We start from the raw sequence: 26,143 nt of genomic DNA, 5'->3' as shown, positions 1-26,143 counted from the left end.
AAATTATCAAGAGACTCCTATCAATACCACTAAAAATTTAATGACTTATACACAGACTTCAAATTACAAATTCAAATGTTGCACTCTTGTCTTTCATTTTTGCTAATGTGCTTTGTCTATATGCCTTTTTGTGTTTCTTTCATACATATGAATAAACTCATCATAGATACCAGGACTAAATTTTGTATATACGCCAGACGCGTGTTTCGTCTACAAAAGACTTTTCAGTGACGCTCGAATCCAAAAAAGTTAAAAAGGCTCAATAAAGAACGAAAATTGAAGAGCATTAAGGACCAACATTCCTAAAAGTTATGCCAAATACAGCTAAGGTAATCTATGACATGGCACTGTACTTATACATCCCATCAATATGCTATTGTGCAATTCTAAATTTATGTTTGTCTGTCTCTCATTTCTACTAATGTGCTTTGTCAATATGCCTTTTTGTGCTTCTTTATTATGTATATAAAATTGTGAATGGAAATGGCGAATGTGTCAAAAAGACAACAACCCGACCATAGAAGATCAGACATCAGCACAAGGTCACCAACAGGTCTTCAATGCAGCGGAAAATTCCCACACCCAGATGTTTGTTTCACACATGGTTGTCAATGTCATACAAGTGAGATGTTTAGCTAGCTATAAAACCAGGTTTAATCCACCATTTTGTATATAAGAATATGCCTTTACCTAGTCAGGAATATTACAGTAGTTATCCATTAGTTTGATGTGTTTGAGCTTTTAAAATTGCCATTTGCTTAGGGACTTTCTGTTTTGAATTTTCCTTAGAATTTTTGTGATTTTACTTTTTACTATTACGATTTCTCACACTAAAAGTTCAAAAGAGCTAAAAAATAAAATTAAACAAGAACGTGTCCCAAGTATACGGATGCCCCACTGGCACTATCATTTTCTATGTTCAGTGGACCATGAAATTGGGGGAAAAACTCTAATTTGGCATTAAAATTAGAAAGATCATATCATTTCCTTGAGGAACGAACAAACAGACGAACGAATGGACCCACAGACCAGAAAACATAATGTCCCTCTACTATCGTAGGTGGGGCATAATAAAAAATAATTTATACATTTTTTTATTTCATATAAAAAAATACACAATGTTCAATACATCTGAAATTATGTAGGAACTATTAACATAGAAATAAATACATGATTAATATATGCTTTGGATTTAAATACCATATCAGATGACAATATATTTTGGTTGATACCTGTATGTTACTTTAAATTATAAGTGTTATGGATTTCTAAATACATATAAAATTGACGATTCTGTTCACACTGAGGATTATGGTGAAATATTGTGAATAGAAAGATATTTTATCTTATTTCTAGATTATATTGCTTTTCTCAACCCTTTAGATTTTTATTCAGATCCTTCATTATGTTTCAAAACTCTAGTAACTAAATAATTGTTGGGCATTAAGTCATCAAGACCATTTCTGCAGTAAATATTGAAATGTACAAGACATGTTAAATAACACCACTATGACCAATATACTTTTTTAATGTAGACGACGGACCAATCTGATCTCAACATTTTGCCACTAAATGTAGAGTTTTGTACATCTTGTTAAACTGACAACATTTCTCAAGCACAGAATTTTGTAGATAACTTGATTTAAATGCAATAAAATAAATGCCAAATCTTTAAAAAAAAAAAAAGAAAAAAAAAGAAGGGTTGGTGATACAGATTTAAAATACAGATGATTAAACTAAGGAAAGATATTTGGAAACAACACCATACAGGAACCTATAGCATGATGTTTAAAGTACAAAAAAGACTAAAAATATCAAAGACATATTGAATTCAACAATACAAAAGTGTCCAAAATGTAAAGCTCTAAATTACCTGAAGTCTACAAAGTTATGAATTAATTTTAAGAGACTGTCTGCCAGCTACACCAAAGTCCCTAAATAATCAATCATTACCAGACAAGGTTCTTGTGATGAGCTTATGAACATGTGAAGGGGTCTAACTAGTAATTCTTTTCTAACCTTTCCCTTTTTATTATGATCAGAGGAATAACAAGATACAAGAAAGAACATACAATATAAATAGTTCTGAAAAAAACCCCACTCATTTCTTTAATATCAGATCTATATTAGACATACAGGTATAAGTAAAAAACAATACTAAATAATACTAAATCAAAGAGTGCTCACAGCTGTCATTGAAAATAAGCACAAAAGATGTATTCTCTTAAAATCATTTTTTTAAACATAATAAAGTTTTATTTCATGATACTAATATACAAGTCTGGCATACCAAATTATAAGCCTGGTACCTTTAATGAGTTTATACAAGATTGAAATACAAACTGTTGATTATTTAAAACTAATGAAACAATTTTCAATTCATACTAACATAACAATTTTTTGAAAAAGTACTATCATTATCATTGTAAAATAATCTGCAAATTCCAGAACATTGATTATACAGCAATTTTATATATGGAATGAGCATATGTTGCCCTTCACTATCAATGACTATAAAAAGTGTTTTATACTTCAATAAGGAACATGTCTAAAATTTTCATCGTCTTTGAAATCAAGCATATGTCATTAAAGACAATATATGACGTTTCCTTTATTTATACATGAAACCATTCAAAATAAGGAATTTTGACCATAAAGTAGACACCATGAAATCAGCATTCCAGTATTTCCTCATTTTATTATAATTTAAATTCTAGTTAACAACAGTAAACATCAAAAACAGTTTTATATGTAAATTGTTAGCATATTTCTCCAGTGGTCCATGGATAGTTTTCTCAACTGCAATCATACCACATCTCTTTATTTTCACATCATGTAAAGAGTTCAATTATTCTTTAATGAATGTTTATAACAGAGTGATTGTAGATGCTTGTGATAATATCATTTAACTCTTCTGTTATCCTTTAAACAAAATCCTTAAAGCTGAAACTTTGCAATAACTGATAAAGTATATATTTTTCAAAAACGTTTTAAGTAATTATTTGTTACAAAAAAAAAAACAGTTATCAAAATATACATTTTCTTATCATGCATTCATGGTACTTAAATGAGAAGAAAATATTTAAATGTCATCAGCTTCATTAGTATTTTCTGATAAACATCTTGTCAATTTAATACACAGTTTTATTTCTTCAACATAAACATCTTCAAAGTAGACTTTGACAATAGAGTATCCTTTTAGTTATTACTGTGTCCTAGCAATGTGAACATCATTAATTGCTGTTACTATCCATTTAGAATACCTAAGACTATAAATGTGGTGAATACTTGTTCATGCTTCACTTTCTCCTTCAATTAATTCTTGGTCATCTAATATAGGTACAATTAAGTTCTCTTTGGACATTAGATTGTACTTCGTCACAAATATTGTAAATCTTTTACATAGGTTGGTCTCATTCTAAAATACAAAAAGACAGCATAGTTCAGATAAAACTACCTTAAAATGAAGAACATCAGTTATACAAAAAGTAACAGTAGAAGTGTTGGTTCATGTAATATGACTTCTAAAAGAACAGTCTGATTTTATAAGGCAGCAATAATGTTAACATTTTTTTCTGTGGTGTGTTTTGCTTAACCTTTTGTTTCTTTTCTCAAGTTTTGTTTGTAATTTTCATTTTTGTTTGTCATTAATAAACTTATGATATGATATTTGAAATATCATAGTTTATTCAGCAAAAGTTTGGGGTAAATGATGATGAAAATTATCTTTTGGTCAGAAATTATTAAAATTTTACAGACAAAATTGTTTTTGGTACATAAAATGTATAATAGCTTTGCTGTTAAGATACATGAGATATGAAAAGACTGAACTATTCACTTGGCAAAAATATGTCATTTTATTATTTCTTTACACCTTTATTAATATTTATGTTTCAGGTTATAAATTTATTTAGTTTTGTTTGCACATTTTTTTAAAACTTGTCAATCTGATCACTTTTGCTGTTTTCATTTTTCCTATTGTATTTTTCAAAAATATATCCAACAAGAATGTGTCCATAGTACACTGATGCCCCATCCACATTATCAGTTTCTATGTTCAGTGGACAGTGAAAATGGGGTAAAATCTCTAATTTGATTGGACTTCAACTTCATCAAAAACTATCTCGACCAAAAACTTTAACCTGAAGCGGGACAGACGGACGAACGAACAGACAGACGAACGAACAGACACACAGACCAGAAAACATAATGCCTATAAATGGGGCATAAAAATGCAAAAAGAAGACCATTTAAAGGCAAACATTGCCATAAGGAGTCATTTCCACTTATAGTCATTTGATAATTTCAGTCATATTGACTTATTTGAGGATAATATTTGTTTTCAATTTCTCTCTATTGATCTATATGATGATTTTCTAGATAACTGACAAAATCATTGTCATTTAAGGGAAATTAAAGATGTGATTGACTATTCCTTTATTTGTAGATCCTGCTTGCCTTTTTTGCTGTGTACCTTTTCTTTCTATCTATTAATTTAGGAGATGATTTAAAAACGATTCTGGGAATTTTTACCATATGCAGATTTTCTTTAGCTGTTATGCTTTTCAATATTTTAAATAATTACTTGTATGATCTTGATAGCCATGGCAGCCATGTCTGTAGATTTGCAAGAACAAACACATTATTTTAGTAAATTCCATAAAACATTAAGTTCCAAGTTAGGTTAAAACTGGTGCATCGGTTTGAGAGGATGTTGTTTAAAGCCAGAAAACAGATTGTTATGAATCACAGGACCAGGGGTGTGAAAAATCAGACAAACTTGGCAATATGGGTCAGAGCCATAACTTGTTCTGTCTAAAGTATCAACATTTAGCTTTTAATGTATGATGTTAATTCAGGCTTCCTAGACATTCATATAAAAATTTCTGTTTAATTTTAAATCTATTTACTATAACATTAGCATTCTTCTGTTTTTAACCGTAAAAATATCAATAAACTTATAAACTCACTTCATATTCATCAAATAATGTTCTGTGATGGAAGTAAGCATGTGAAAATATCCTATAAACTCTTCTGCATACTGATCCTAGTTTAGCTACTGATGATTCCTTTATACTGACCCTGAAAACACAACAAAGTGTGTTATATAAAAAAGAAGATGTGGTATGATTGCCAATGAGGACTATCAACAAAAGACCAAAATGACACAGACATTAACAACTATAGGTCACTGTACATCCTTCAACAATGAGCAAAGCACATACCGCATAGTCAGCTAAAAAATGCTCCGATAAGACAATGTAAAACAATTCAAACAAGAAAACTAACGGCCTTATTTATACAAATACTTATTAAACAAATATGTAACACATAAACAAACGACAACCACTGAATTACACTGAAATACAAGTGGACATGGCCTGGTACTTATACATCCCGACACAAAAAGACACAATGTTGTCATTCAAAGCAGTTGTTGAATGCTGACACAGCAAAAAATATTTTCAAGGATTAAGCAAGTTTTTCAATGTAAATCAATATATGTTTGAGAATAATAGTTTTCTTTGTGATGTTAATCCATGCACTACTTAATCAGTGCCATTTGACTTACAAGTCTTAAACTGACACAAGTTAGAGGTATAGCTAGCTATAAAACCAGGTTTAATCAACCATTTTCTACATCAAGAAATGTCTGTTCCAAGTAAGAAATATGACAGCTGTTTTCATTCCTTTGATGTGTTTAAGCGTTAGATTTTGCCATTTGATAAGGGATTTAAAGTTTCCTCAGAGTTTTTTTATTTAATTTTTTTTTTTAATAAAAAAAATCAACAATAATGTTGATGAAAAAATCTGAATTGGTAAGAAAAAGGTTTCAATCAAAAATATTAGTATCACAACACCACAATTTGATTACAGATGGGTTTTGCATTTTTCAAAGAACATGACAAGTCTATAAAAGACTAAAACCTTGTTAACTAACCTGCTTGGGAAATATTTATTACTATTTAATAAACATGCAGCTCCGTCTAGTGTGTGTCTTGTGTAGTCTATTGCTGGACACTGAAATTAAACAATTATAGGTATACAATGAATACTGCTGTATTGAAATCCCTGTTATCTATCTATATACATAAATATAGAGGTCATGATATTCATTCAATTTACTTATGAACTTAAAAAGAAACAAAAATTAATCTTAATCATGTTATATTAATGATAAAAGAATATAAAGAGTATAATCTGTAAATCAGTAATGAAAGTCAGTGCTGAACACAATATATATAACCATGATAATCACAATATATCAATCAAAAACATGAGCTTTAAGGATGTACTTAGGTGAAATTACAATCTACAAAATAAAATTGATGCTTTAGGTCAGAGGAACTTTGGTTTAGGAACAAAAAAAAGCTAAAAATGTTGACATGTTATGGAGCTTCTTTTAGACATATTTGATTTTCAAGAAATGGCGGGAAAAGGCTGACTTGGACTTTTCTGTTATATTTGCAGTGGTATTATTTGCATCTCCATTCGAAAGAAAAGATCTAGAATCTGTTAAATTTGAGTAAATTCACCTTGGTTTACAATGTCTGTTCGAGGAGTAACAAACTACTTTATTACACTTTTGGCTATGTGTTATTTAATCTATTATACTCAATGTTCTGTTATTACTGTTAATTAAATTTCATATTCAAAGTAATAAATTGTGATGTCTTCTATATTATAACCATTCATATTTACAAGTTATATTCGTAACCAAATAACAAAATTGTCCCAATAGATAGTGATCGTTTTATCAAATAAATCAGAAAATATCCTTGTCTAATGTATATAGTCACAATTTTATCAATTCATATTCTAGATTTTGACAATCTTGTAAAAATGCTCAATCAATCAAAGATAACTTTAGTATTTTTGCATTTAAAATGAAAATTAAATGAAGTTTTAAAATAAAAAAAATACTGCAGACATGAAATCACTAATGTGTGATAATCAGAGAATAAATCCAACTAGACTACTTTCCTGTTGATAATAATGAGGTTGTTGTCTTTGTATGTGAATTTATATGATTCAACATTTACCTCTTTAGGTGTTTTATGTGCGGCACATAGAAAGATCCATTGTTCTGTTGCTGTCATTTGTGTACATGTTTCTGGATTACATTCAGCCTGTAAATATTATCATGTTCATTATATTATTATAGCAATGTAGCAAAGGCATGACAATCACAAAGATAATGGTAATTTTTTTCCAGTGTAAAAACAGTTTTAATGTCACATGAGTACATGCATACTGGGTTTAATATACCTTTCCTTTTTATGAATCCCTACACTGTGCTGTGAAAATAGAATTCAGAATTGAAAACATTATACTATTTTATATTGTTAGTTTTCTTGTTGATGTTTTAATTTTTTAATTTTAGACATTTCATCATGTATGCCTTAGAGGGTTAGTAACTTAGTACCATTGTATAAAAAAAATGATCTGATCTATTTGTCCTATCTATTCCAGATAAATAAACAAAAACCTTTGACACAGAGATATGTTTTGCATTTTAGTAATTTTGATAGTATAATGCAAACATTGTAATTAAAATTGCAATTTTCAAACTTGAACTATGTATAACATTCCAAGGCAATGAACTATGACTGAAGGTGCAGGGCCAAATATAAATCTCCATGCCAATGCTTATACAACTGTATAACAAATACTATTGACTTTTTTTCAGTAGTTTCCATTTAAAACAAGTGTATTCAGCATACCTAAGTTTCCCTTTTTGACTTTGTCAGTGAAAACAAAAATAAAACAGGAACGACCATAAATCATTCTTTCTACTGCAAACTTCTAAATTACTATTTCTAATATGAAGCTTTTTAATTACCTGTAACTTGACTGATAATCCATTCAATTCCATACAAAACTGCCTGAAATGGATAAAAAAAAATCATGTTAATTCTGCAAACTGGTTTATAAATATGCAACACTTACACAGACAAAAGCCATTAATTGAACCTGTCCATTAAATATCCTTCTTAAATTTAGTCATATTAAAATGTTTAATTGTCTTTTTTCATTTTATGTTAATGGGAATATCGTCTTCTTCCCATCCACATAAAGTGAAACACAAGTAATTGGGATGTTTTTCTTTGATGGTGTTAAACTTATATTACTATATCAATTGTCATTCATAAATATGCAGGTTTGAAAATGCTCATGAGTTTGTATAAAGGGCTAGATGGGACAAAAAAGAAACTCATCTCAAGTATTCCAAATTTTAATGGTAGTCAATTCTGCTGTCATATATAGTAAGAAATTTCATAAAAAGAGTAGTATATAAAAGTATTGACCAATTCATAAACATATTTCTTTTCTTCTATTTTAGAAAAAAATAATCTTATTTGATTGTCAAATCCCTTATCAGGGATGCCTAAGCAATTTAAATCTCTAGCTTACACTCAGTCAATATATTAAGAAAGCAACAATTTTGTGTATTTGTTTTGATACTGTATAGTTCATGCTTCACTTTGTACACCATTATCTTTTGTATTTGTACCCTTACTAATTATCGTTTAGACATCTTACCGTAAATGTTCATATTTCCAAACTCCTTCATCAACACCATCAGGCTGATTTAAGATACCTTCTACATCATTTACGTCTTTGTTTATAGCTTGCTGTATATACTGTAGAAAGAAAGAATATAGATAAATGGCTATTTACAAAAAAATCACATGACTTCTGTTTTCTGTGTAAGTTGCATAATACATGTAGGTGCTCCGCAGGGCGCAGCTTTATACAACCACAGAGGACGAACCCTGAACAGTTGGGGCAAGTATGGACACAACATTCAAGATTAATAGTTAATACAGCTCTGAATTTGGATTGTGATCAAATTTTTGACCTAATATGGGTTTCTGACACAAAACAAATGTCAAGATCTTACAAAACTATTGCGCAATATTGTGCAATTAAAGATTTCTTCTTCAAACTTTTCAAAAATTTGGAATTTGAGAAATTTGGAAAAAAATATTGAAAACTACTACCACCCCCCTATTTTTGCAATTAGTCCAAAACCCGACATTTCTTTATATAATTATACATAATTTACAAGAAGTGTAGGGGAGGTAGATCCGAACATACCCAATATTGTATGTTAAATGTTTTTGAATTACCTCCCTTAAACTGCTTTTAAACTGTCTTAATTCACAGTCCATTGACCAGAAAAACCTAGTTTTTCCCCTTTAACCCCCAAAATCCATACTTTCATCTCAATAGAAATACTCTTGTAACACATTTCCTCTAACCTTTCTTCTAATGGGCCTGCAGTTCCAAGGGATTTTTTCATAGCCTTTTATATATACTTATTTATTCGAGTTTTTTTTCTTCTTTAGAACAGATATAGAAAATTGTGGCATACACCTGATCAATAGTACACAAATCAGTGCTTAAGATGGTACCTAACACTACAGGGAGATAACTCTGTAAAGTGAGCTAAACGTTTTAATTACGTTGTGTTGTAAAGGGAATATTAAGTTTCACTGTGATAAAAATTGGTGTTTGTCAAACTGCTATATAACCAGTGTATTTTTTCTGATAAAATGGTTGGTTCAAAATTTTTGAAATTTTTACATTTTTGGTAAAGGGTCAAAGTAGATACTTTGTCAAAATTTTATGAAAATTAAACGAGCAAAATTAATTTTAGTGAAAGTGTTGGGTACCACCTTAACGGGGAAAACGTTACAAAATATCTCAATTCAATTGCCATGACATGGCTTATTTTTTTGTTTAACATGTTTAACAAAGTGATTAAATATCTCGAGGATATCTATCACTCGAAAGTTTTTAAATCATTTTAAATACAAGTAGTTCTACCTTAAATATTAAATATTGTATAAATCACCTGTTGTACAGCTAATGTATTATCCATTTCTTCATAAGCTATGTCACTCCATTTTGACCACATCTGTAAACCAAAAAATACAGATATAATTTCAAAGTATCACAACTTTTCATTTCCTACTAAAAAAATATAATTTTCTAGATAGTAAAGTAATGTCCAACAAAAATTTGCTTCAAATGGTCTATGTCAACGTTGGTCATGTTGGTTATTCAGATTTGTACAATGTACCTTTGTTATAATGTATTAAACATGTAAATGCTTTACCTGGTCAATATGGTCAGTTTTCACACATGTTCATGATGTTCAAATACATCCCCCTTCCCAACAAAACTTAATTATTTTTAATAAACGTGACAAGAGCAGTTATTTCTATCTCTTCAGTTTGTCATGTTTCTATTTACATTGTTACTTGGCTCTGCGTTGAAGGCCGTACCTTGACCTTTAATGGTTTACTTTTAATAATTGTTACTTTGATGGAGAGTTAGTCTCATTGACACTCATACATTTTGTACATGTGCCACATCTTCCTATATCTATTTACAAAAAAAAACTAGTCAGATGCACATTTTCCTCTTATTCTAGATCTACATCTGTAGATATTTAACATGATTACAAATTTTAATCATTACTTTAACAGAAACTTCAATTTGTTGTAATTGTTTGTTTTTATAGTGATTATTAATAACTCAATGTTGACTGCTGTACCCAAATTTTTATATATTTTTTATTTAAACTACTATGACTGTTTGAAAAATTGGGGTACAGCAATCATGTTAATAATATTAAGCTAACAGTCATCACAATTGAAGTTAATGTTGGTAGGGACGGAAAATGGTAAGGCAGATAACTCTGTTTGACTTGTAGAAAATGTCTGGAACATTTCTAGTTTTTCTCCCGATTCAATCCTGGTTTGTAGGTACCAATTACGTCGTTTTTCATAGAATCTGAGCGGTTGCAGCGCCACGAAGGGTTACGAACGGTTACAGTAAATAATAAAGCCCGCGTATTCATCCACGAGGTAGAAAATATTTCAAAGAGAAGAAAATTACGAAAATTTGAAGGTAAGACTTTGTTGTTACTAGTAAAAATTTAATTATTACGCCTCTGAAACATATACATGTATTTGTTGAAATATTTATTATAAAGGCATATTTCTGCCAAATGTTGTTGTGTTTTATCCACGGAATCGTGTACATGTGAAATACTTATTTTTTCATATCAAGAATTTGAAGAAAACTCCCGTTATCAGAGCCTCGCTTTGGATTCAATATGGCGGCACCCAGTGAATGACAGTATTTTGGTAAGAAATGAGTAGATTAACAGCGGAAAGTGGTTGTAGACAACAAAGTAATGTTATCAGACGCTATCATGAAGAATAATACATTAAGTTTAGGGATATTATAACTTCTGATCACAGAGTCGTCAGTGGTGTGTTAAAAAGAGGGGGGGGGGGGGGAGGGTATTTTTTCAAGAACTTGAGAAGTTCAGTTGAGGTGATGATGCACTTGTGCAGTGTTACTAATGTATTTCAGTCAGAATATTGCTCTAATTGTGTCATACATTTTATACACTACAGACTTAATGTAATAAATAAATCCCTACTATGTAGTATTATTCTGTATTCTGTATCATATTTTTTTTTATTTTTCCTTCATTTAACTATAAACAAAACAAAAGTTTTATTTTATTTGGCGGTACTGCATGGTCAAAATAGGTTAATATATCTTGGTGCAAGAGAACAAGTATCTTTTTACATTACAAATTGTTATTTCTTTCAGTTTATTGAGTTCTTAATCATCCATGCAGTCACCTGGAATAAACTGCTCTGATGCAGCAACAAATACAGATGACATTTCAACCAGAACTTGTTGGGTACAGACTAATATTCACAAGAGAACGAAGACAGCACTCACTCAAATCTGCCTTGAGGATTTAGAAGTTCTGCCTCAAGAAATTTTTAAGAAAGCGGTAAGTTTGGTTGATTTTATTGATCAAGACATATTAAGAAATGGAGATGCCCACGATGTCTGGAATTGGTTTTGTAATGATTTTGACACTAAAGTCCTCATTCTAAGAGATGAACTGGTCTTATACTTAAAAAAAACAGAAAAGATTCATTTCAAAGAAAAGCTATTCAAAGAACTAACATATTATTTAATCAACAAAATAGAGAAGGCCTTACATAATGCTCTGGACGACGGGAGGTTAAATAATCCACCATATCATAACTTGTGTTCGAATATGAGAAATACTGTCCTGCGTGACAGATACATGTACATGAATGCAGTATGAAACAAGAATGTGTCCTCAGTACACGAATGCCCCACTCGCACTATCATTTTCTATGTTCATTGGACCGTGAAATTGGAGTAATATCTCTAATTTGGCATTAAAATTAGAAAGATCATATCATAGGGAACATGTGTACCAAGTTTGAAGTCGATTGGACTTCAACTTCATCAAAAACTACCTTGACCAAAAACTTTAACCTGAAGCGGGACAGACGGACGAACAGACGGACGGATGGACAGACGGACGGACGGACAGACGAACGGACGCACAGACCAGAAAACATAATGCCCCTCTACTATCGTAGGTGGGGCATAAAAAACATTGACGACTGATTATGTACATATGTAGATATTTTTAAGTTGAAGATATCAACTGAATAATTAAAATAACTTATAATTTAGATGTTAAAACTGCGTTAGAAATATTTGAGCAGAGTAAGTCTCAAGATGAAGTATATTTAATTGAAAGCTTGCTTCCGTTGCTAACATTGACAGTTCATCGATAAGTAAAAATGCACTTATTTCCAAACTGTATCGTTATCGGTCTAAAATAAAAGCGAAGAGGAAAATTTAAAATTGGGTTTGAAAATGATTTATTTTCTATACCTGTTCCAACCAACATATCCCCAGTTAAAAGTAAAGGCAAACTGCATCATTTTGAAATAGCTGCCTATGAAAATACATGTGTAAGTATAGCCTCAGATTTACACAATGAACAAGTTCAGTCAAAACAAGATTTAGAAAGTCTAAAAAACAAACATGAACATGAGATAAAACAAATAAAATATAGGCATTTAAAGGAATTAACATCATTAAAGAGGTCTCATGCTCAAGATACAAACAAATCAACAAAGAAGCTAAAATTAGCAATTAAAAAAAGTGACAAAAAAACACTTCTGGAGTCGAACAAAAAGCAAAAATCTGAAGAAAATTAAAGGAGGTAAAGAAATCAAAGACAGATTTAACATAAAAGCATATCCTGTTACAGAGGCAATTGACACGGTATAAAAGTCAAAAGCATAAGCAAATCAAAGCGCTGTAAGCGCTGAAGGCAGTTAACCAAAAACCAAGGCAACCGTAATTATGAAAACTGTGGCAATGTTGCCTCAACATTAAACATTCATATATAGTACATTCATGTTTATCTAATGATTTATTTATTAAGGCAAATAATTTATATGTTATCAAGGTTTCAAAAGCAATGCATATATCAATGTATATTTTTATGGTGCGTCTGCAGTGGTACAAGTTCCCAATGATTGCAGTTGTTCTACTTGGTAGTTAACCTTGGTTTTATTTGACTGCTAGAAGTTCAATTTGACGTAGTATGAACATGTAATAGTATGAATGGACTGGTTTCCCTGGAAAGAAAACTGAGTGTGTGTTCTATAGTACAAAAGTTATGAGACACGAATCAGACAAATGTTCACTACAACAGGGATCAAAGATGAGGTCTGACTGACTTGCCCATAGTAAATGTAAATGATTTGTTATTTTGTCCCATACATATGAATATATATAATTTAGGGGTAGGGATCTCAACGGTTTTCAAGTTCTCAAACAGGTAGGGGTAGGCAGAGGATTTAGGGGGCAGGGGGCCCGCCCCCCCCCCCTTTTTTGGGAAAAAATTTGGTTGCTTATATAGGTAATCACTGAAGCATGACTTGGAGCGGGCCCCTCTTAGGTCAGTCAGTGGGCCCCACTTATGAAAATTTCTGGATCTGCCACTGGGGGTAGGGTGACCCTAGGGACTTCCCCTACATTTCATTTTATTTGTTATATTGTCATATACATGAATATATATGGTTTAGGGGTGGGGATCTCATTGGTTTCCAAGTTCTCAAACAGGAAGGGTATGGTGACCCAAGGCACTCCCCCTATATTTCATTTAATTAGTTATATTGATCCATACATGAATATATATTGTTTTGGTGTGGGGATCTCGACCGTTTCCAAGTTCTCAAACAGGAGGGTTGGGATGACCACAGGGACTTTTTTTGATTTGTTATATTGTCCCATACATGAGTATATATGGTCTAGGGGTAAGGATCTGGACCATTTCCAAGTTCTCAAACAATAGCGTGAACAGTGACCTCAGGGACTCCCCCTATCTTTCATCTGATTTGTAATATTGTCACATACATGAATATATATGGTTTAGGGATGGGGATCTCGACCATTTTTAAATTCTAAAACAGGAGGGGTGGGGTGACCCCTAGCGACTCTTCCTATATTTCATTTGATTTTTCATATTGTCACAAACATGAATATATATGGTTAAGGGGTGTGGATCTCGACCGTTTCCAAGTTCTCAAACAGGGAGGGTGGGGTAACTCCAGGGACTCCACTCCCCCTATATTTCATTTTTTATTTATTATATTTTCCTATACTTGAATATATGCAGGGGCGGATTTAGACGGGGGAGGGTTGCGGGCTTGCACCGCCCCCTTAAATTTGCAAAGCATGGGTTGTTTCTCAGCTTAATAAAGAAAATTCCGATAATTTTACCTCAATTTTTTTTTAGCCTCGCTCTGCTCAGCAAAAATTTAAGTTTGCGCCCCTCCTAACCTAAAATCCTGGATCTGCCCCACATATGGATTAGGGTTGGGGAGCTCGACCGTTTCCACAGTGGCGGATCCAGGGGGGGTTCCGGGGGTTGGAACCCCCCCTTTTTTTTGGCCGATCAATGCATTTGAATGGGAGCATATAGTTGGAACCCCCCCTTTACTCTGGGTTGGGAACCCCCCCCCCCCCCCCCCTTTTTAAAATGGCTGGATCCGCCATTGTTCCAAATTATCAAACAGGAGGGAGTAGTGGCCTAAAGAATGCCACCTATATATCATATGATTTACTTACATTAAGGTATATATAATATAGTTGCATTATTTGTGAAAATAAAGAATGAAACTTTCAGCTACCTTAATTGACCCTTCAAAATTGAGAAAAAACAAATAGCCCCTCGAAATTGCAGTAATATGTTTACACTTTAAAAGCATCTCACATGCATTATCATCATTTATCATTTATAAAGAAAATTTAGACTGTGACCATGAATATGTATATTGTTAGATATACTGTTCCCAGCTGTCACGTTGTATTGGATTTTTAAATTAAAATTTATCAAAAAGTAATTTTTAGTTTTTGAATAAAATATTTTTCTGCTTTTTCTTTCTTTTACATATATCTTTTGGTTTACAATACTAGTGTTTATATTCATTTACCATGCATAGATGTATTTTTTCACCTGCTTGGATTTATTTTGTAAATGATCGTCAAACCCGGAATTACCCTTATCCGCTTCCGGAATCGGATCCCATTTTGTAAAATTTTGTCTTCACGGCCGCCATTGTTATGTGTTTACAATGTTGTTTTTGTCAATCAGATACGATTTTACTCGAATTTATACAATATTTGTCGGCAATTTTCTGTATAAAGCTAGCGGTTGAACAAAATAAACATCGCCGTCATGAATAATAATGATAAAAATAAGTTTTTAGCTCGTTTAATTGGAGACTTTGGTGAACATGGTGAAAAGGTTTGCAAAGTAATTTCTTATTTTCTTTCAAATGTAAGGCGACTACGTCGGGCGTAGCTAGAAACCAACTATCCTAGTCGAAATTCCGCTTGCAAAAGTGGAAGGTCTCGGACCACCGCTAATTTGCACACCTGCCTCCAAATTGAAAAGCTACGAAAATTTCTTTTTATAATTTGAAATTGCCGCCAACAGCATGAACAGTTGAATTATATAATAGACTACTGACGTAGTTGTACTACGTATTGATGACAAACAATATTCCTACGACTTTTGTCATTTAGGAAATCTAAACTGCTTGTCTTAAGAAATTTTCGGCGATTAAATATTTCATACAATTGTTCTTTGACATCTTAGCTAAAAGCACAAGTCATAATGAACTACACAAGGATTTTTAATAAGCACTACTTCCTATGTGTAACTTTAAAACTTTTGGATAAATCGACGATCATTTAAGGTTTTTCTGGTCATTTTTTTTGTAATCCAGAATAAAAAGTATTAAAAAAGTGTTCAATTAGTTATATATAACATAGTAACAAGCTAGATAATAACAATGGCAAGTATTTCAGGATTTATTGGGTAGAATACAAATCTAGGGTGCTCGCATAATGCAGCTTAACTGCATAAAAATCAGTCCAAAATTGAGCAAAGTTGTAATTCAAGAAAAAAAGAAAGTAACAAAATATACACCTGGAAAAAAGTATTGCAACACCAAAAAGAAAAACAAATTTATAAAACATCCTTTATTGCTTTGTGATATTATTTATTGAAATAGAACTGGTTTATCATTATTTAAATCTCACCTGAGTTTAATAAATAAAGGTCAACTCGATAAGTCATAATTCGCACGTGCAGGTACTGTACCCGAAAACCATAAAACAGGTGTTTCTATCCCCACTGATTGCAACCCTTTAAATTACCAAGTTTGTGAAGTTATATGAATAAAATAATAGAATGGGTCCTCCACAGCTCTCAACTGCATTAAGATGGCAGATTATTGGCCTGCGAGCAGCAGGTATGTCGCTTCGACAAATTGGACGTAATGTTGGTCATCACTATTCAACAATTAGTCGTATAGTGAATAAAAACAAACAACCAATGATGTAAAAGACCTAGCAAGATCAGGCAGACCCCCTTTACATGTAACATCAGATAGAGAAAACCGAGCCTTAGGAAGGCTGGTGAGAAGAACACCATTTGCAAACAGTACAGTCCTGAAAAGTGAGTGGTTGCCATACCGAAGACTTTCAAACAGAACTGTTAGAAATCGACTTAAATCTGTTGGTTATCGTGCTAGAAGACCAGTAAGGAGAATTTTGCTAACAAACAGACATAAAGCTGCCCGTATGCAATGGTGCAGACCTCGCCGACATTGGAATTTACGGTCTTGGAGAAAGATCCATTGGTCCAATGAGAGTCGGTTTATGTTGCACACGGTTGATGGTCGGGTACGAGTTTGGCGTCAGCAAAATACTGCCTATGCTGAAGAGAACATCATTGAAACTGTTGCATTTGGAGGTGGATCTATTATGGTATGGGGATGTGTTTCACATAACTGTAAGTTAGCTCTTAAAACCGTTAGAGGAAACCTGAATGGCCAAAAATATCAAAGAGACATTCTTGCGGCAAGTGTAGTGCCTCACTTTGATAATCATCCTCTGAATTCAAGACCAGTTTTTATGGATGATAATGCTAGACCACATCGGTCCCATGCTGTTATCGATTATCTGCGTGGAGAAGCAATAACAACTCTTCCTTGGCCTGCTTGTAGCCCAGACCTTAACCCTATCGAGCATGTATGGGACATTATTGGCCGAAAAGTGCGCGAAAGGGCACCACAAGTTCAGACACTTGATGAATTAGACAATGCACTTCACCAGGAATGGTTGCAGTTACCCCAACAACAAATTCGTCGATTGGTAGCAGGCATGAGAAGACGTTTGGAGGCAGTTATTCGTGTGAATGGAGGTTACACCAAGTACTGATTTTTTGGCTTATAAAGTTCAATGTGATGTAAACTATCGTTTTTACTTTTGTTTTGAAATGTCTGACATTTTTATATCCAATTACAGTAAAACTTGTAAAGTGCATTTTTTTGTACAAAAATGACTTCATTTTGTAATCAAAATTGCTGTTATTAAAAAAAAAAAATCATACATTTTTTTTATGTCGTTTTAATGCCATAGTTATCATTAACAATGTACCAATATCATTATACAAATATTTGATCATATTCGACCTGAAAAAAGACGTTCATTTTCCAAAATTTGAAAAATCAAGGTGTTGCAATACTTTTTTCCATGTGTATATATTAGTGAGGTTGAAACTTTGAAACTTGATAACATGAAACTCAAAGCCAAAATTATTGAACAGCAAGACAAAATTACAACCATGGAGCATTAGATTCTATGGAGGAAAAAGATTCCTTGACAGATCTTGAAACTAGCATCAGAAGTATTAGTGAAGAACGTGACTACTTGCACACATTTTTGCAGGACAATTCAGAATTGAACCTTTTTGATGTAGAAAGTAATAGGTACACTCCACAGACTCTACAATGCATTTTGAATTTAACCTCCCACAATGTATCTTCTGAAAATTTTGGACCAGTAATAAAACAAGTATTGAAACTTGCAAAAAAATGCCCAAACGCTGTACCGTCCAGAAAAACTGTTGACAATATAATTGCAGAGTGCCATTGGTCAAAAACAGATAGGGACAACACTCATTGGACAAAAAAATACATGTTTGTATGGCGATGCGACTAGAAAATTTGGCAAGACTTATCAAACTTTTTTGCTAAGCGATGAAAAAAAAATGTCTACTTTCTTGGGTTAAGGGACATGTTAGATAATGCTGCAAGTACGACATTGGATGTATTTAAAAACATACTTGACGACATATCTGATATATGTGAACAAAACAGACAAAAAGATATAATATCACCAGGGCATAGTATTTTATGCAACATTCGGGACTTTATGTCTGACAGAGCGCAAACTAATATTGCTTTTAATGACCTTCTTGAGCAGTATAGATTAGACATCATGCCAAACTTTATTAGTAATTGGAACGAATTATCAGATGCTGAAAGATCAATGGCATCTAAAGTTAACAATTTTTTTTGTGGGCTACATTTGTTAGTCAATTTTGCTGAGTGTCTGTCTCCTATTTTAAAGTTATTTGAAAAAATGCAAGAAATTAAGTCTCCTTTACAAGACAATTTTTCAGATGAAGATGAAGCACCAGAAATCCAAGTATTCTCTACTGATTCTAAAACAATATCTTTTTTGCGTTTTTGTGGTAAATGTTTTGGTCGTGGTGTAGATGAAAAAAGTGGTTGTTACAGCTCTTTCCGAACACATGTAGAGAACGAAAATGAGAAAGTCATGTTTGTCGATTTTCGTGGAAATAGATTTAACATTATATTTTTAATGGGACAAATTGCCTATTACCATCATCCAAGGATACTTAATTTCTTCGAACATGTACATGGAGCAAAAAACAAACTGCACAAACTAACATTACAACTTGTGAAAAAAACATACATAATTGCTTGCTGTAAAGTTTTGGGGCTAATTTCAAAATTGATTACTGCTCCACTTTGGAGGTTAATTGAAAGTAATAAACATGTGTTACACTTAAATGAAAACTATTTTGCACTTTTGAAATACTTAGAGAGAATGAGTAAAGATGCAAATTCATTTGTAAGTCCGTTCTCTGATGATCTCATGGAAAAGGAGCTGCAATTGCCATGGAGTCAAAGAAAAATGGGATAGGAAAATATATACATAAATATTCCACTCTGCGTTTTTTTTTATTAATGAATGATTTCGCTGTGCTTTTTCAAAAGGTTTTGACATATTTTTTTTTATTTTTCAGGTTTCTACAGATTAAGAAGACAGCATAACATGGTGTTTTTTTAGAGAGATTTCATGTGAGACTATTGACTTTTTGGACGACTTGAGAACATTTACAATACTGTTACCAAATATGGAGAAATAATAATAAAATTATTACCTCCCCTTTTATTTCTTTATTTTGATATAAATAAATTTGGTGTTTTTACTGTCTTCTGACTGGTTAAAATTATTAGTTATATTTTCAATGTTGTCAATTTTGATGGCGACACGCCCACTCTGACGTTGTGTATTCATACGACAACATGTGTGTACATTGTTATTGTTAATATACATCATATAAAAAGTTCTTTGAGCGTTATTTTTTATAGAAATTTATTTATAATGAATGGCGAATGGCAATAATTTATTTTGATTTTATTGAACCATAAAACTATTTTTTGACTCTTCACATTTTACATAATCCGCTTTTGCGGATTATTCAATGTGAAGAGTCAAAAATTAGTTTTATGGTTCAGATAAATTCAAAATAGATAATAGCCATTCATTAAATGAAGACATTACTTTTTATGAACAAAAATGCTCTGAAAAGGTTCACCTACATGTATGTATATTCTTCCCACCATTCATAATGGAATATATAATATTAAAGAATACTTTTTTGTTAAAAAAAGATTCAAACTGCAAGTACTTTTGACAAATTTTCAATGGATTCTTTAGAAAAACGTCAGAGGGTACCCATCTAGGCATCTTTAAAGTGGCAACAGTCCACTATTTGTGGAAGGATTTAGATGAAATAAATTGCATTCTACTTCAGAAATATGTATTAAAGTAGGATAATACATAGCTGGATTGAAGACTTTCTAAACGAAAGAACACAACATGTCGTTCTCGAAAACGGTAAATCCAATACTGCACCTGTCCAATCAGGAGTTCCTCAGGGCAGTGTCCTCGGGCCCATCCTTTTTCTACTTTATATTAACGACCTTCCAGATTACACAGTCAACAAATCATCAGTCAGACTCTTTGCGGATGACTGCGTCTTGTACAGGGAAATAAAAAACACCAAAGATGCAGAACTACTACAAGAAGATCTGGAAACCCTACAAGAATGGGAGAATGATTGGCTCATGGAATTTCATCCCAAAAAGTGCCAAGTCATCCACATTACCAACAAGAGGAAACCAATTAGACAGCCATATATCATCCATGGTCATGTCTTAGAGGAAGTAGAATGTGCAAAATATCTGGGGGCCAACATCCACCACAAACTAAACTGGACTACTCACATAGACCAAGTAGTAAGAAAAGCCAACAACACCAGGGCTTTTCTACAGAGAAATATATCCCAATGCCCACGAAAGACCAAGGAACTCTGCTACAAGACCCTTGTGAGACCACAGATGGAGTATGCAAGCATCATTTGGGATCCACACACAGCAAACAATATCCACAACCTGGAAATGGTACAACGTAGGGCAGCAAGATTTGTTACTGGTGACTACCACCGAACCACTAGTGTAACAAACCTATTACACCAGCTGCAATGGCCAACCCTACAAGAGCGTAGAGCTACGAACAAAATCATAATGATGTACAGAATAGTTAACCACCTGGTTGCAATACCAACATCTTGCTTAATTCCAACAGCAGCAACATTAAGAGGACACAACCAACGATTCCTTGTTCCATTCACAAGAACGCAGCTATACCAGTACTCGTTCTTCCCAGACGCCATCAGATTATGGAACAGTCTGCCACCAACTACTGTAGCCTGCAACTCAATTGACACATTCAAGTGTGAGTTGCAGAAGACCAAGATGTATTAAGGACTGTGCGAAATTTTTAACTGTGCATACTATTTTTTAACTGCACTGTAAATATTGGTTTGTCTGCACCAAGCATCAGTTCGATAATACACCAGATGGTGGTATGAACTGTATATGGAAGAAGAAGAAGATACATCTGAGGAAAAAATACAGATTTTTGATATACCCCTTTCCGTCCCTAATGTTGGATACGAAATGGCAAAGGCGATCAAGGTACGAAATGACCTACTTATGAGTCTATCGTGAGACCTGTGTAGAAAACATACAACATCACCAATGTAGGCGTCAACTGAGTACCAATCATCATATATCCATAGTTCTACTGTACTACTGGTACTACATGTGGAAATTTTTATTTTCGATAAAAATGATTAATTACTGAGAAAGAAATTTATATTTTTGCTAGAGTTATTATTTTTCTGTTCCTAAGGAATTTATTTATTTCAATGCTATATTCTTTTCGTCATACTGAATTTGTCATAATTTTTTTTATTGGTTCGTTAGTTGAATTTTACTCACTTTCGTTTACCTGTTAAATTACATACCTTTTTACATCACTCAAAGATTTGCTTTCACACGGTAAACACTTAGTTCTTATTATATATTATTTTTGAAATTTGAGTTGAAGCGTCGATCAACACATTTTGGTAGTTTAGAGAACATTTTTTCAAAAAGGACATTTTCTGGTGGTCAGAATTCTTACTGATTTTTAATGGTATTTCCATTTTAAGTCTGGAAGAATGGACAGAACCAGATCAGTTTTTCTCATGTGACGCATGTTTGTCCGGATGCGGTGGTATTTCATCTTCACAGTATTTCCACTGTGCTTTTCCAAGTTTTATTATAAAACAAAATTTGCATATTAATTCTTTGGAATTGTTGACGGTGATCGTTTGTTTAAAAGTGTGGATTCGAAAGGGAAAGAAAATTTGCATTTATTGTGATAATGCCGTTTCTGTGCAAGTCATAAACCATGGTCGTTCGAGAAGTAGGTTTTTACAAGCTTGTTTAAGAGAAATTGCATTTATTTGTGCTATAAATGAGTGTGAAATTAAAGCGATTCACTTGAATGGAAAAGATAACAGAGTTTCCGATTTGTTATCTAGGTGGGATTTGTCTCCCTTTTATCAGTCGGAATTTTTTAATCTTGTCGACAAACAGTTTTTTCAGGAAATTGAAATAAACGATTTTCTTTTTAGGTTTCAACATGAGTGGTGATTTAGTCAGGTTGAAAGGAGAAGCAAGATGTTCAATAAATAGTGCTTATGCAGTTGGTACTAGAAAAAATTTGAAAACACAATGGAAAACATTTTTTCTGTTTTGTAGTTTTTATGAATTAGTGCCTTTACCTTGTTCAATAGAGAATATATGTTTATACTGTCAGTTTTTAAGTCGGTCATTTAATAGCACTGACTCGATTAGAAATTATGTAAATGGTGTTAAATGTCTTCATTTGTATTTGGATTTAGATTTTCCGCATTTAAATTCTTTCTATTTTAAATTATTTTTTAAAGGTTTAAAAAGAGTAAATCCGCATGAAGTTAAATCAGCCTTTCCCATTTCTCCGAATATTTTATTGCAGTTTAAAAGTATTTTAAATTTTGAGGAGAGTAATCATCATACTTTTTGGTGTTTATTTTTGTTTGCGTTTTTTCTTATGTGCCGGAAGTCTAATTTGGTAGGCACCGCAGATGATCCGTTGAAATGTCTAAAAAGGAAGGATATTTTTGTAAAACACAATATATTGCTTGTAAATTTTAGTTGGTCCAAAACTATACAATTTGGTGAAAGGAGTTTGCAAATTCCTCTTGTTAGAAATACTTCTTCTCCTCTTTGTCCTTTTACGGCCTATGTTTCCATGTGCGATAAATTTATTGTTCCAGACTCAGCCTCAGCTTTTGTTGTTAAAAAAAATGGTGTTTTAAAACCAGTTACTTACAATATGTTCAATGCCTTTTTGAAAAAATGCATTACAAGTATTGGCTTAGATGCAGGTAAATTTTCAACTCATAGTTTTAGAAGGGGTGGTGCCACGTGGGCTTTCAAATGTGGTGTACCATCTGATTTAATTCAACTTCAAGGTGACTGGAAAAGTTCTGCATATAAACTTTATCTGCGTTATGGTTTGAATGAAAAGCTAATTGTAGCAAATAAAATGATGTCTTATTGTTAATTGTTTCTAATACTTTATTCTCGTTTTAGGAGGCAAAGCTTGGTGCAGAAGCACTTTGATTTTGAGTGATTCGTTTTTTAAATACTTTCCTGATTTAAAGAATACAGAGATACAAGCGTTTGGTGGCATAACTAGTGAACGTTTGCTATGGAAAATTAGACATGGCTATTTTAATATTAACGAATTTTGTAATGTTTTAATTCATGTTGGTACTAATGATATTTTTGCAATAACTAGTAATCAATATAGGCTTAATATTGATTTAATTATTCAGGAAATTAGGTGTGTAAACGCCTCCTGTAGAATTATTTTATCTTCAATTTTACCTAGACCAGTAGATTTTAGGATATCTGACCGCTTAGTTCAGGATTTTAATTCACAACTTTTTGATTTTTCTCAAACAGGATGTGCGAAGGTTAATTATATGCCAGTTTGTAAGTCTTTCTATGACAGATTTCATAGTCCTATATTCCCTTTATTTCTCAAAACTGACCTGTTGCATTTGAATCATGCTGGAATTCAAAAATTTGTTCATTTTATAGCCAATACTTTGGCTCATTTGAATTGAGGGAACACTCTTTACGAGAAAGGCTTCATTTATTTCTGACCCCTTTTGAGGGGGAGAGTTTTTGTAGCAGATTTCTCTCATTTAAATTCAGAAGGCTGACTTTAGCTTATCTCTAATTTGGTCCTTTTTTGGGCGCTAGGGAGGCTTATTTGTTAGCAGATTCTGACTATATCAAAATTAAGAGTGTACTCTTGGTTCAATTTTCTTTTAACACTTACTGGTTTGTTTTTTTTTTGGCTGACCTTCGGTATGGCGGGTTAATTCTTATGTATTAACAATTTTTGAATTTCTATATTGGTCATTCTTAAATTTGTTTATTGAATAGTATTGAACTATTGTGTTGTGTGAATTCATTTCATTAGCCTAATAAATGTTTTTATTGTATTTGTTGTTTCATGTTTTTGAAAGTAATTTGGAAATTTTTATTTTCGATAAAAATGATTAATTACTGAGAAAGAAATTTATATTTTTGCTAGAGTTATTATTTTTCTGTTCCTAAGGAATTTATTTATTTCAATGCTATATTCTTTTCGTCATACTGAATTTGTCATAATTTTTTTTATTGGTTCGTTAGTTGAATTTTACTCACTTTCGTTTACCTGTTAAATTACATACCTTTTTACATCACTCAAAGATTTGCTTTCACACGGTAAACACTTAGTTCTTATTATATATTATTTTTGAAATTTGAGTTGAAGTGTCGATCAACACATTTTGGTAGTTTAGAGAACATTTTTTAACCCGCCCACCCGTGCCCATTTTTACTTTTGGGTATTTCAATATTTTCTCTACTGGTTTAGGGTTAATTCTTATGTATTAACAATTTTTGAATTTCTATATTGGTCATTCTTAAATTTGTTTATTGAATAGTATTGAACTATTGTGTTGTGTGAATTCATTTCATTAGCCTAATAAATGTTTTTATTGTATTTGTTGTTTCATGTTTTTGAAAGTAATTTTTTTCAACCTTTCTTTGCGGGGAGGGTGAGAAAAAATTAATGTTATTCTGCGAACGGGGCCAAACGTTTGATTGTATCGCAGTGTATGATCATTTCAATAAGTGTTACACGTGACCTATAATATATACGCTCAAAGTAATAGCACAGCTAAATAATTGACTAAATAAATTGCCTCAGCTTTTGTTCCTGGCCGATTTCGTCGGAGGACTGCTGTACTTCCATCGGCCATTTTCATCTTCATTGCAGCGCCCTCTCAAAATAGATTAGCAAGGGACATAACTAGTGTCATTCGGTTTATCGATTTCTCAGTCCGTGGAGGAGCAAACTGTACAGCTGTATAGTATGGAGTCAAACAACTGCAACTTTGAGAAAAATATTTCGACCTATATACACAGATGATGTTTGTCTTTTTTTCGTATTTCCCGAGTTTTTTCCTGTCTATTGGTATTACTGTATTAACTTATCTAACGTTTGCATCATTATTTCTACTCTTTTTTTTGTAACTTTGAACATTTTACAAGATCATGGCATGGCTTAATATGAAAAGAAAATGTATTATTTATCTTTGTTAAACAAAAACTCGGGATCAGACCTAGAGTTAGAAGAAAATTTGTAAATAGATTGAATAAGCTGAAACGCAAATCAGAAAACTGGCAAGAATTTTCAAGAAAGATGCACTGATTTTTGCAAGCCGATTGAAACCTATTTTAAGACTTTTGGCAAACCATTAGGCCTTCAAAGTTTGTCAAAAAGGTTAATTACACATTCCTATTCATAACTTATTGTGCAAGAAAATGAAATATCATATACAAAATAGTTGAAGAAAATCTTTTTTTAATTTTTAACCAACCGCCGGCGGTGTGGAGAAGAAAGAAAAAATTATGGATAAATTTGAGGCAAAAAAAGGTTACAGATGTGGACAAAATATCTGTGAAACTAATGAAATGTTGTGAATCAGCAATTGTTAAACCTAGTATAACATAAATGATTGTTTTATTGATTGAGACATAATAACATATTCTTTTCTGATAGGCTAAAAATCAGACCGTGACAGATTTCATCAGTTTTT

General features: G+C 32.3%; 1 protein-coding gene across 2 annotated transcripts; it reads right to left on the bottom strand.

Annotated features, from left to right (window-relative positions):
• Window positions 1–1,078: 1,078 nt before the first annotated feature.
• On the bottom strand, window positions 1,079–25,384 carry LOC139513386 (MOB-like protein phocein). Of its 2 annotated transcripts, none has more exons than XM_071301803.1 (8): window positions 25,247–25,384; window positions 9,863–9,925; window positions 8,545–8,645; window positions 7,844–7,886; window positions 7,044–7,130; window positions 5,942–6,021; window positions 4,971–5,082; window positions 1,079–3,418 (listed from the first exon to the last, which is right to left on the bottom strand). In XM_071301803.1, exons 1-8 carry the CDS (start codon window positions 25,313–25,315, stop codon window positions 3,293–3,295), a joined length of 681 nt encoding a protein of 226 aa, XP_071157904.1. In that variant the 5' UTR covers window positions 25,316–25,384; the 3' UTR covers window positions 1,079–3,292. The 2 variants fall into 2 exon arrangements, with proteins under 2 accessions (XP_071157904.1, XP_071157905.1); XM_071301804.1 differs by lacking the exon at window positions 25,247–25,384 and adding an exon at window positions 23,265–23,271.
• Between the last annotated feature and the right edge of the window lie 759 nt (window positions 25,385–26,143).

This window comes from Mytilus edulis, chromosome 2 (assembly GCF_963676685.1).
Source record: "Mytilus edulis chromosome 2, xbMytEdul2.2, whole genome shotgun sequence".
In the NCBI taxonomy this organism is placed as follows: domain Eukaryota; kingdom Metazoa; phylum Mollusca; class Bivalvia; order Mytilida; family Mytilidae; genus Mytilus; species Mytilus edulis.
This window is presented reverse-complemented; position numbering and strand designations above follow the sequence as displayed.

What these genes read in the sequence shown, in the direction of transcription:
- LOC139513386 (XM_071301803.1), bottom strand. Translation starts at nt 25,315, where the DNA reads ATGAAGATGAAAATGGCCGATGGAAGTACAGCAGTCCTCCGACGAAAT. An exon ending in GATTATCAGTCAAGTTACAG is followed by an intron (nt 7,131 to 7,843) that starts GTAATTAAAAAG and finishes TAATATTTACAG; the next exon opens with GCTGAATGTAATCCAGAAAC. An exon ending in CATTATTTGATGAATATGAA is followed by an intron (nt 3,419 to 4,970) that starts GTGAGTTTATAA and finishes TTTGTATTTTAG; the next exon opens with AATGAGACCAACCTATGTAA.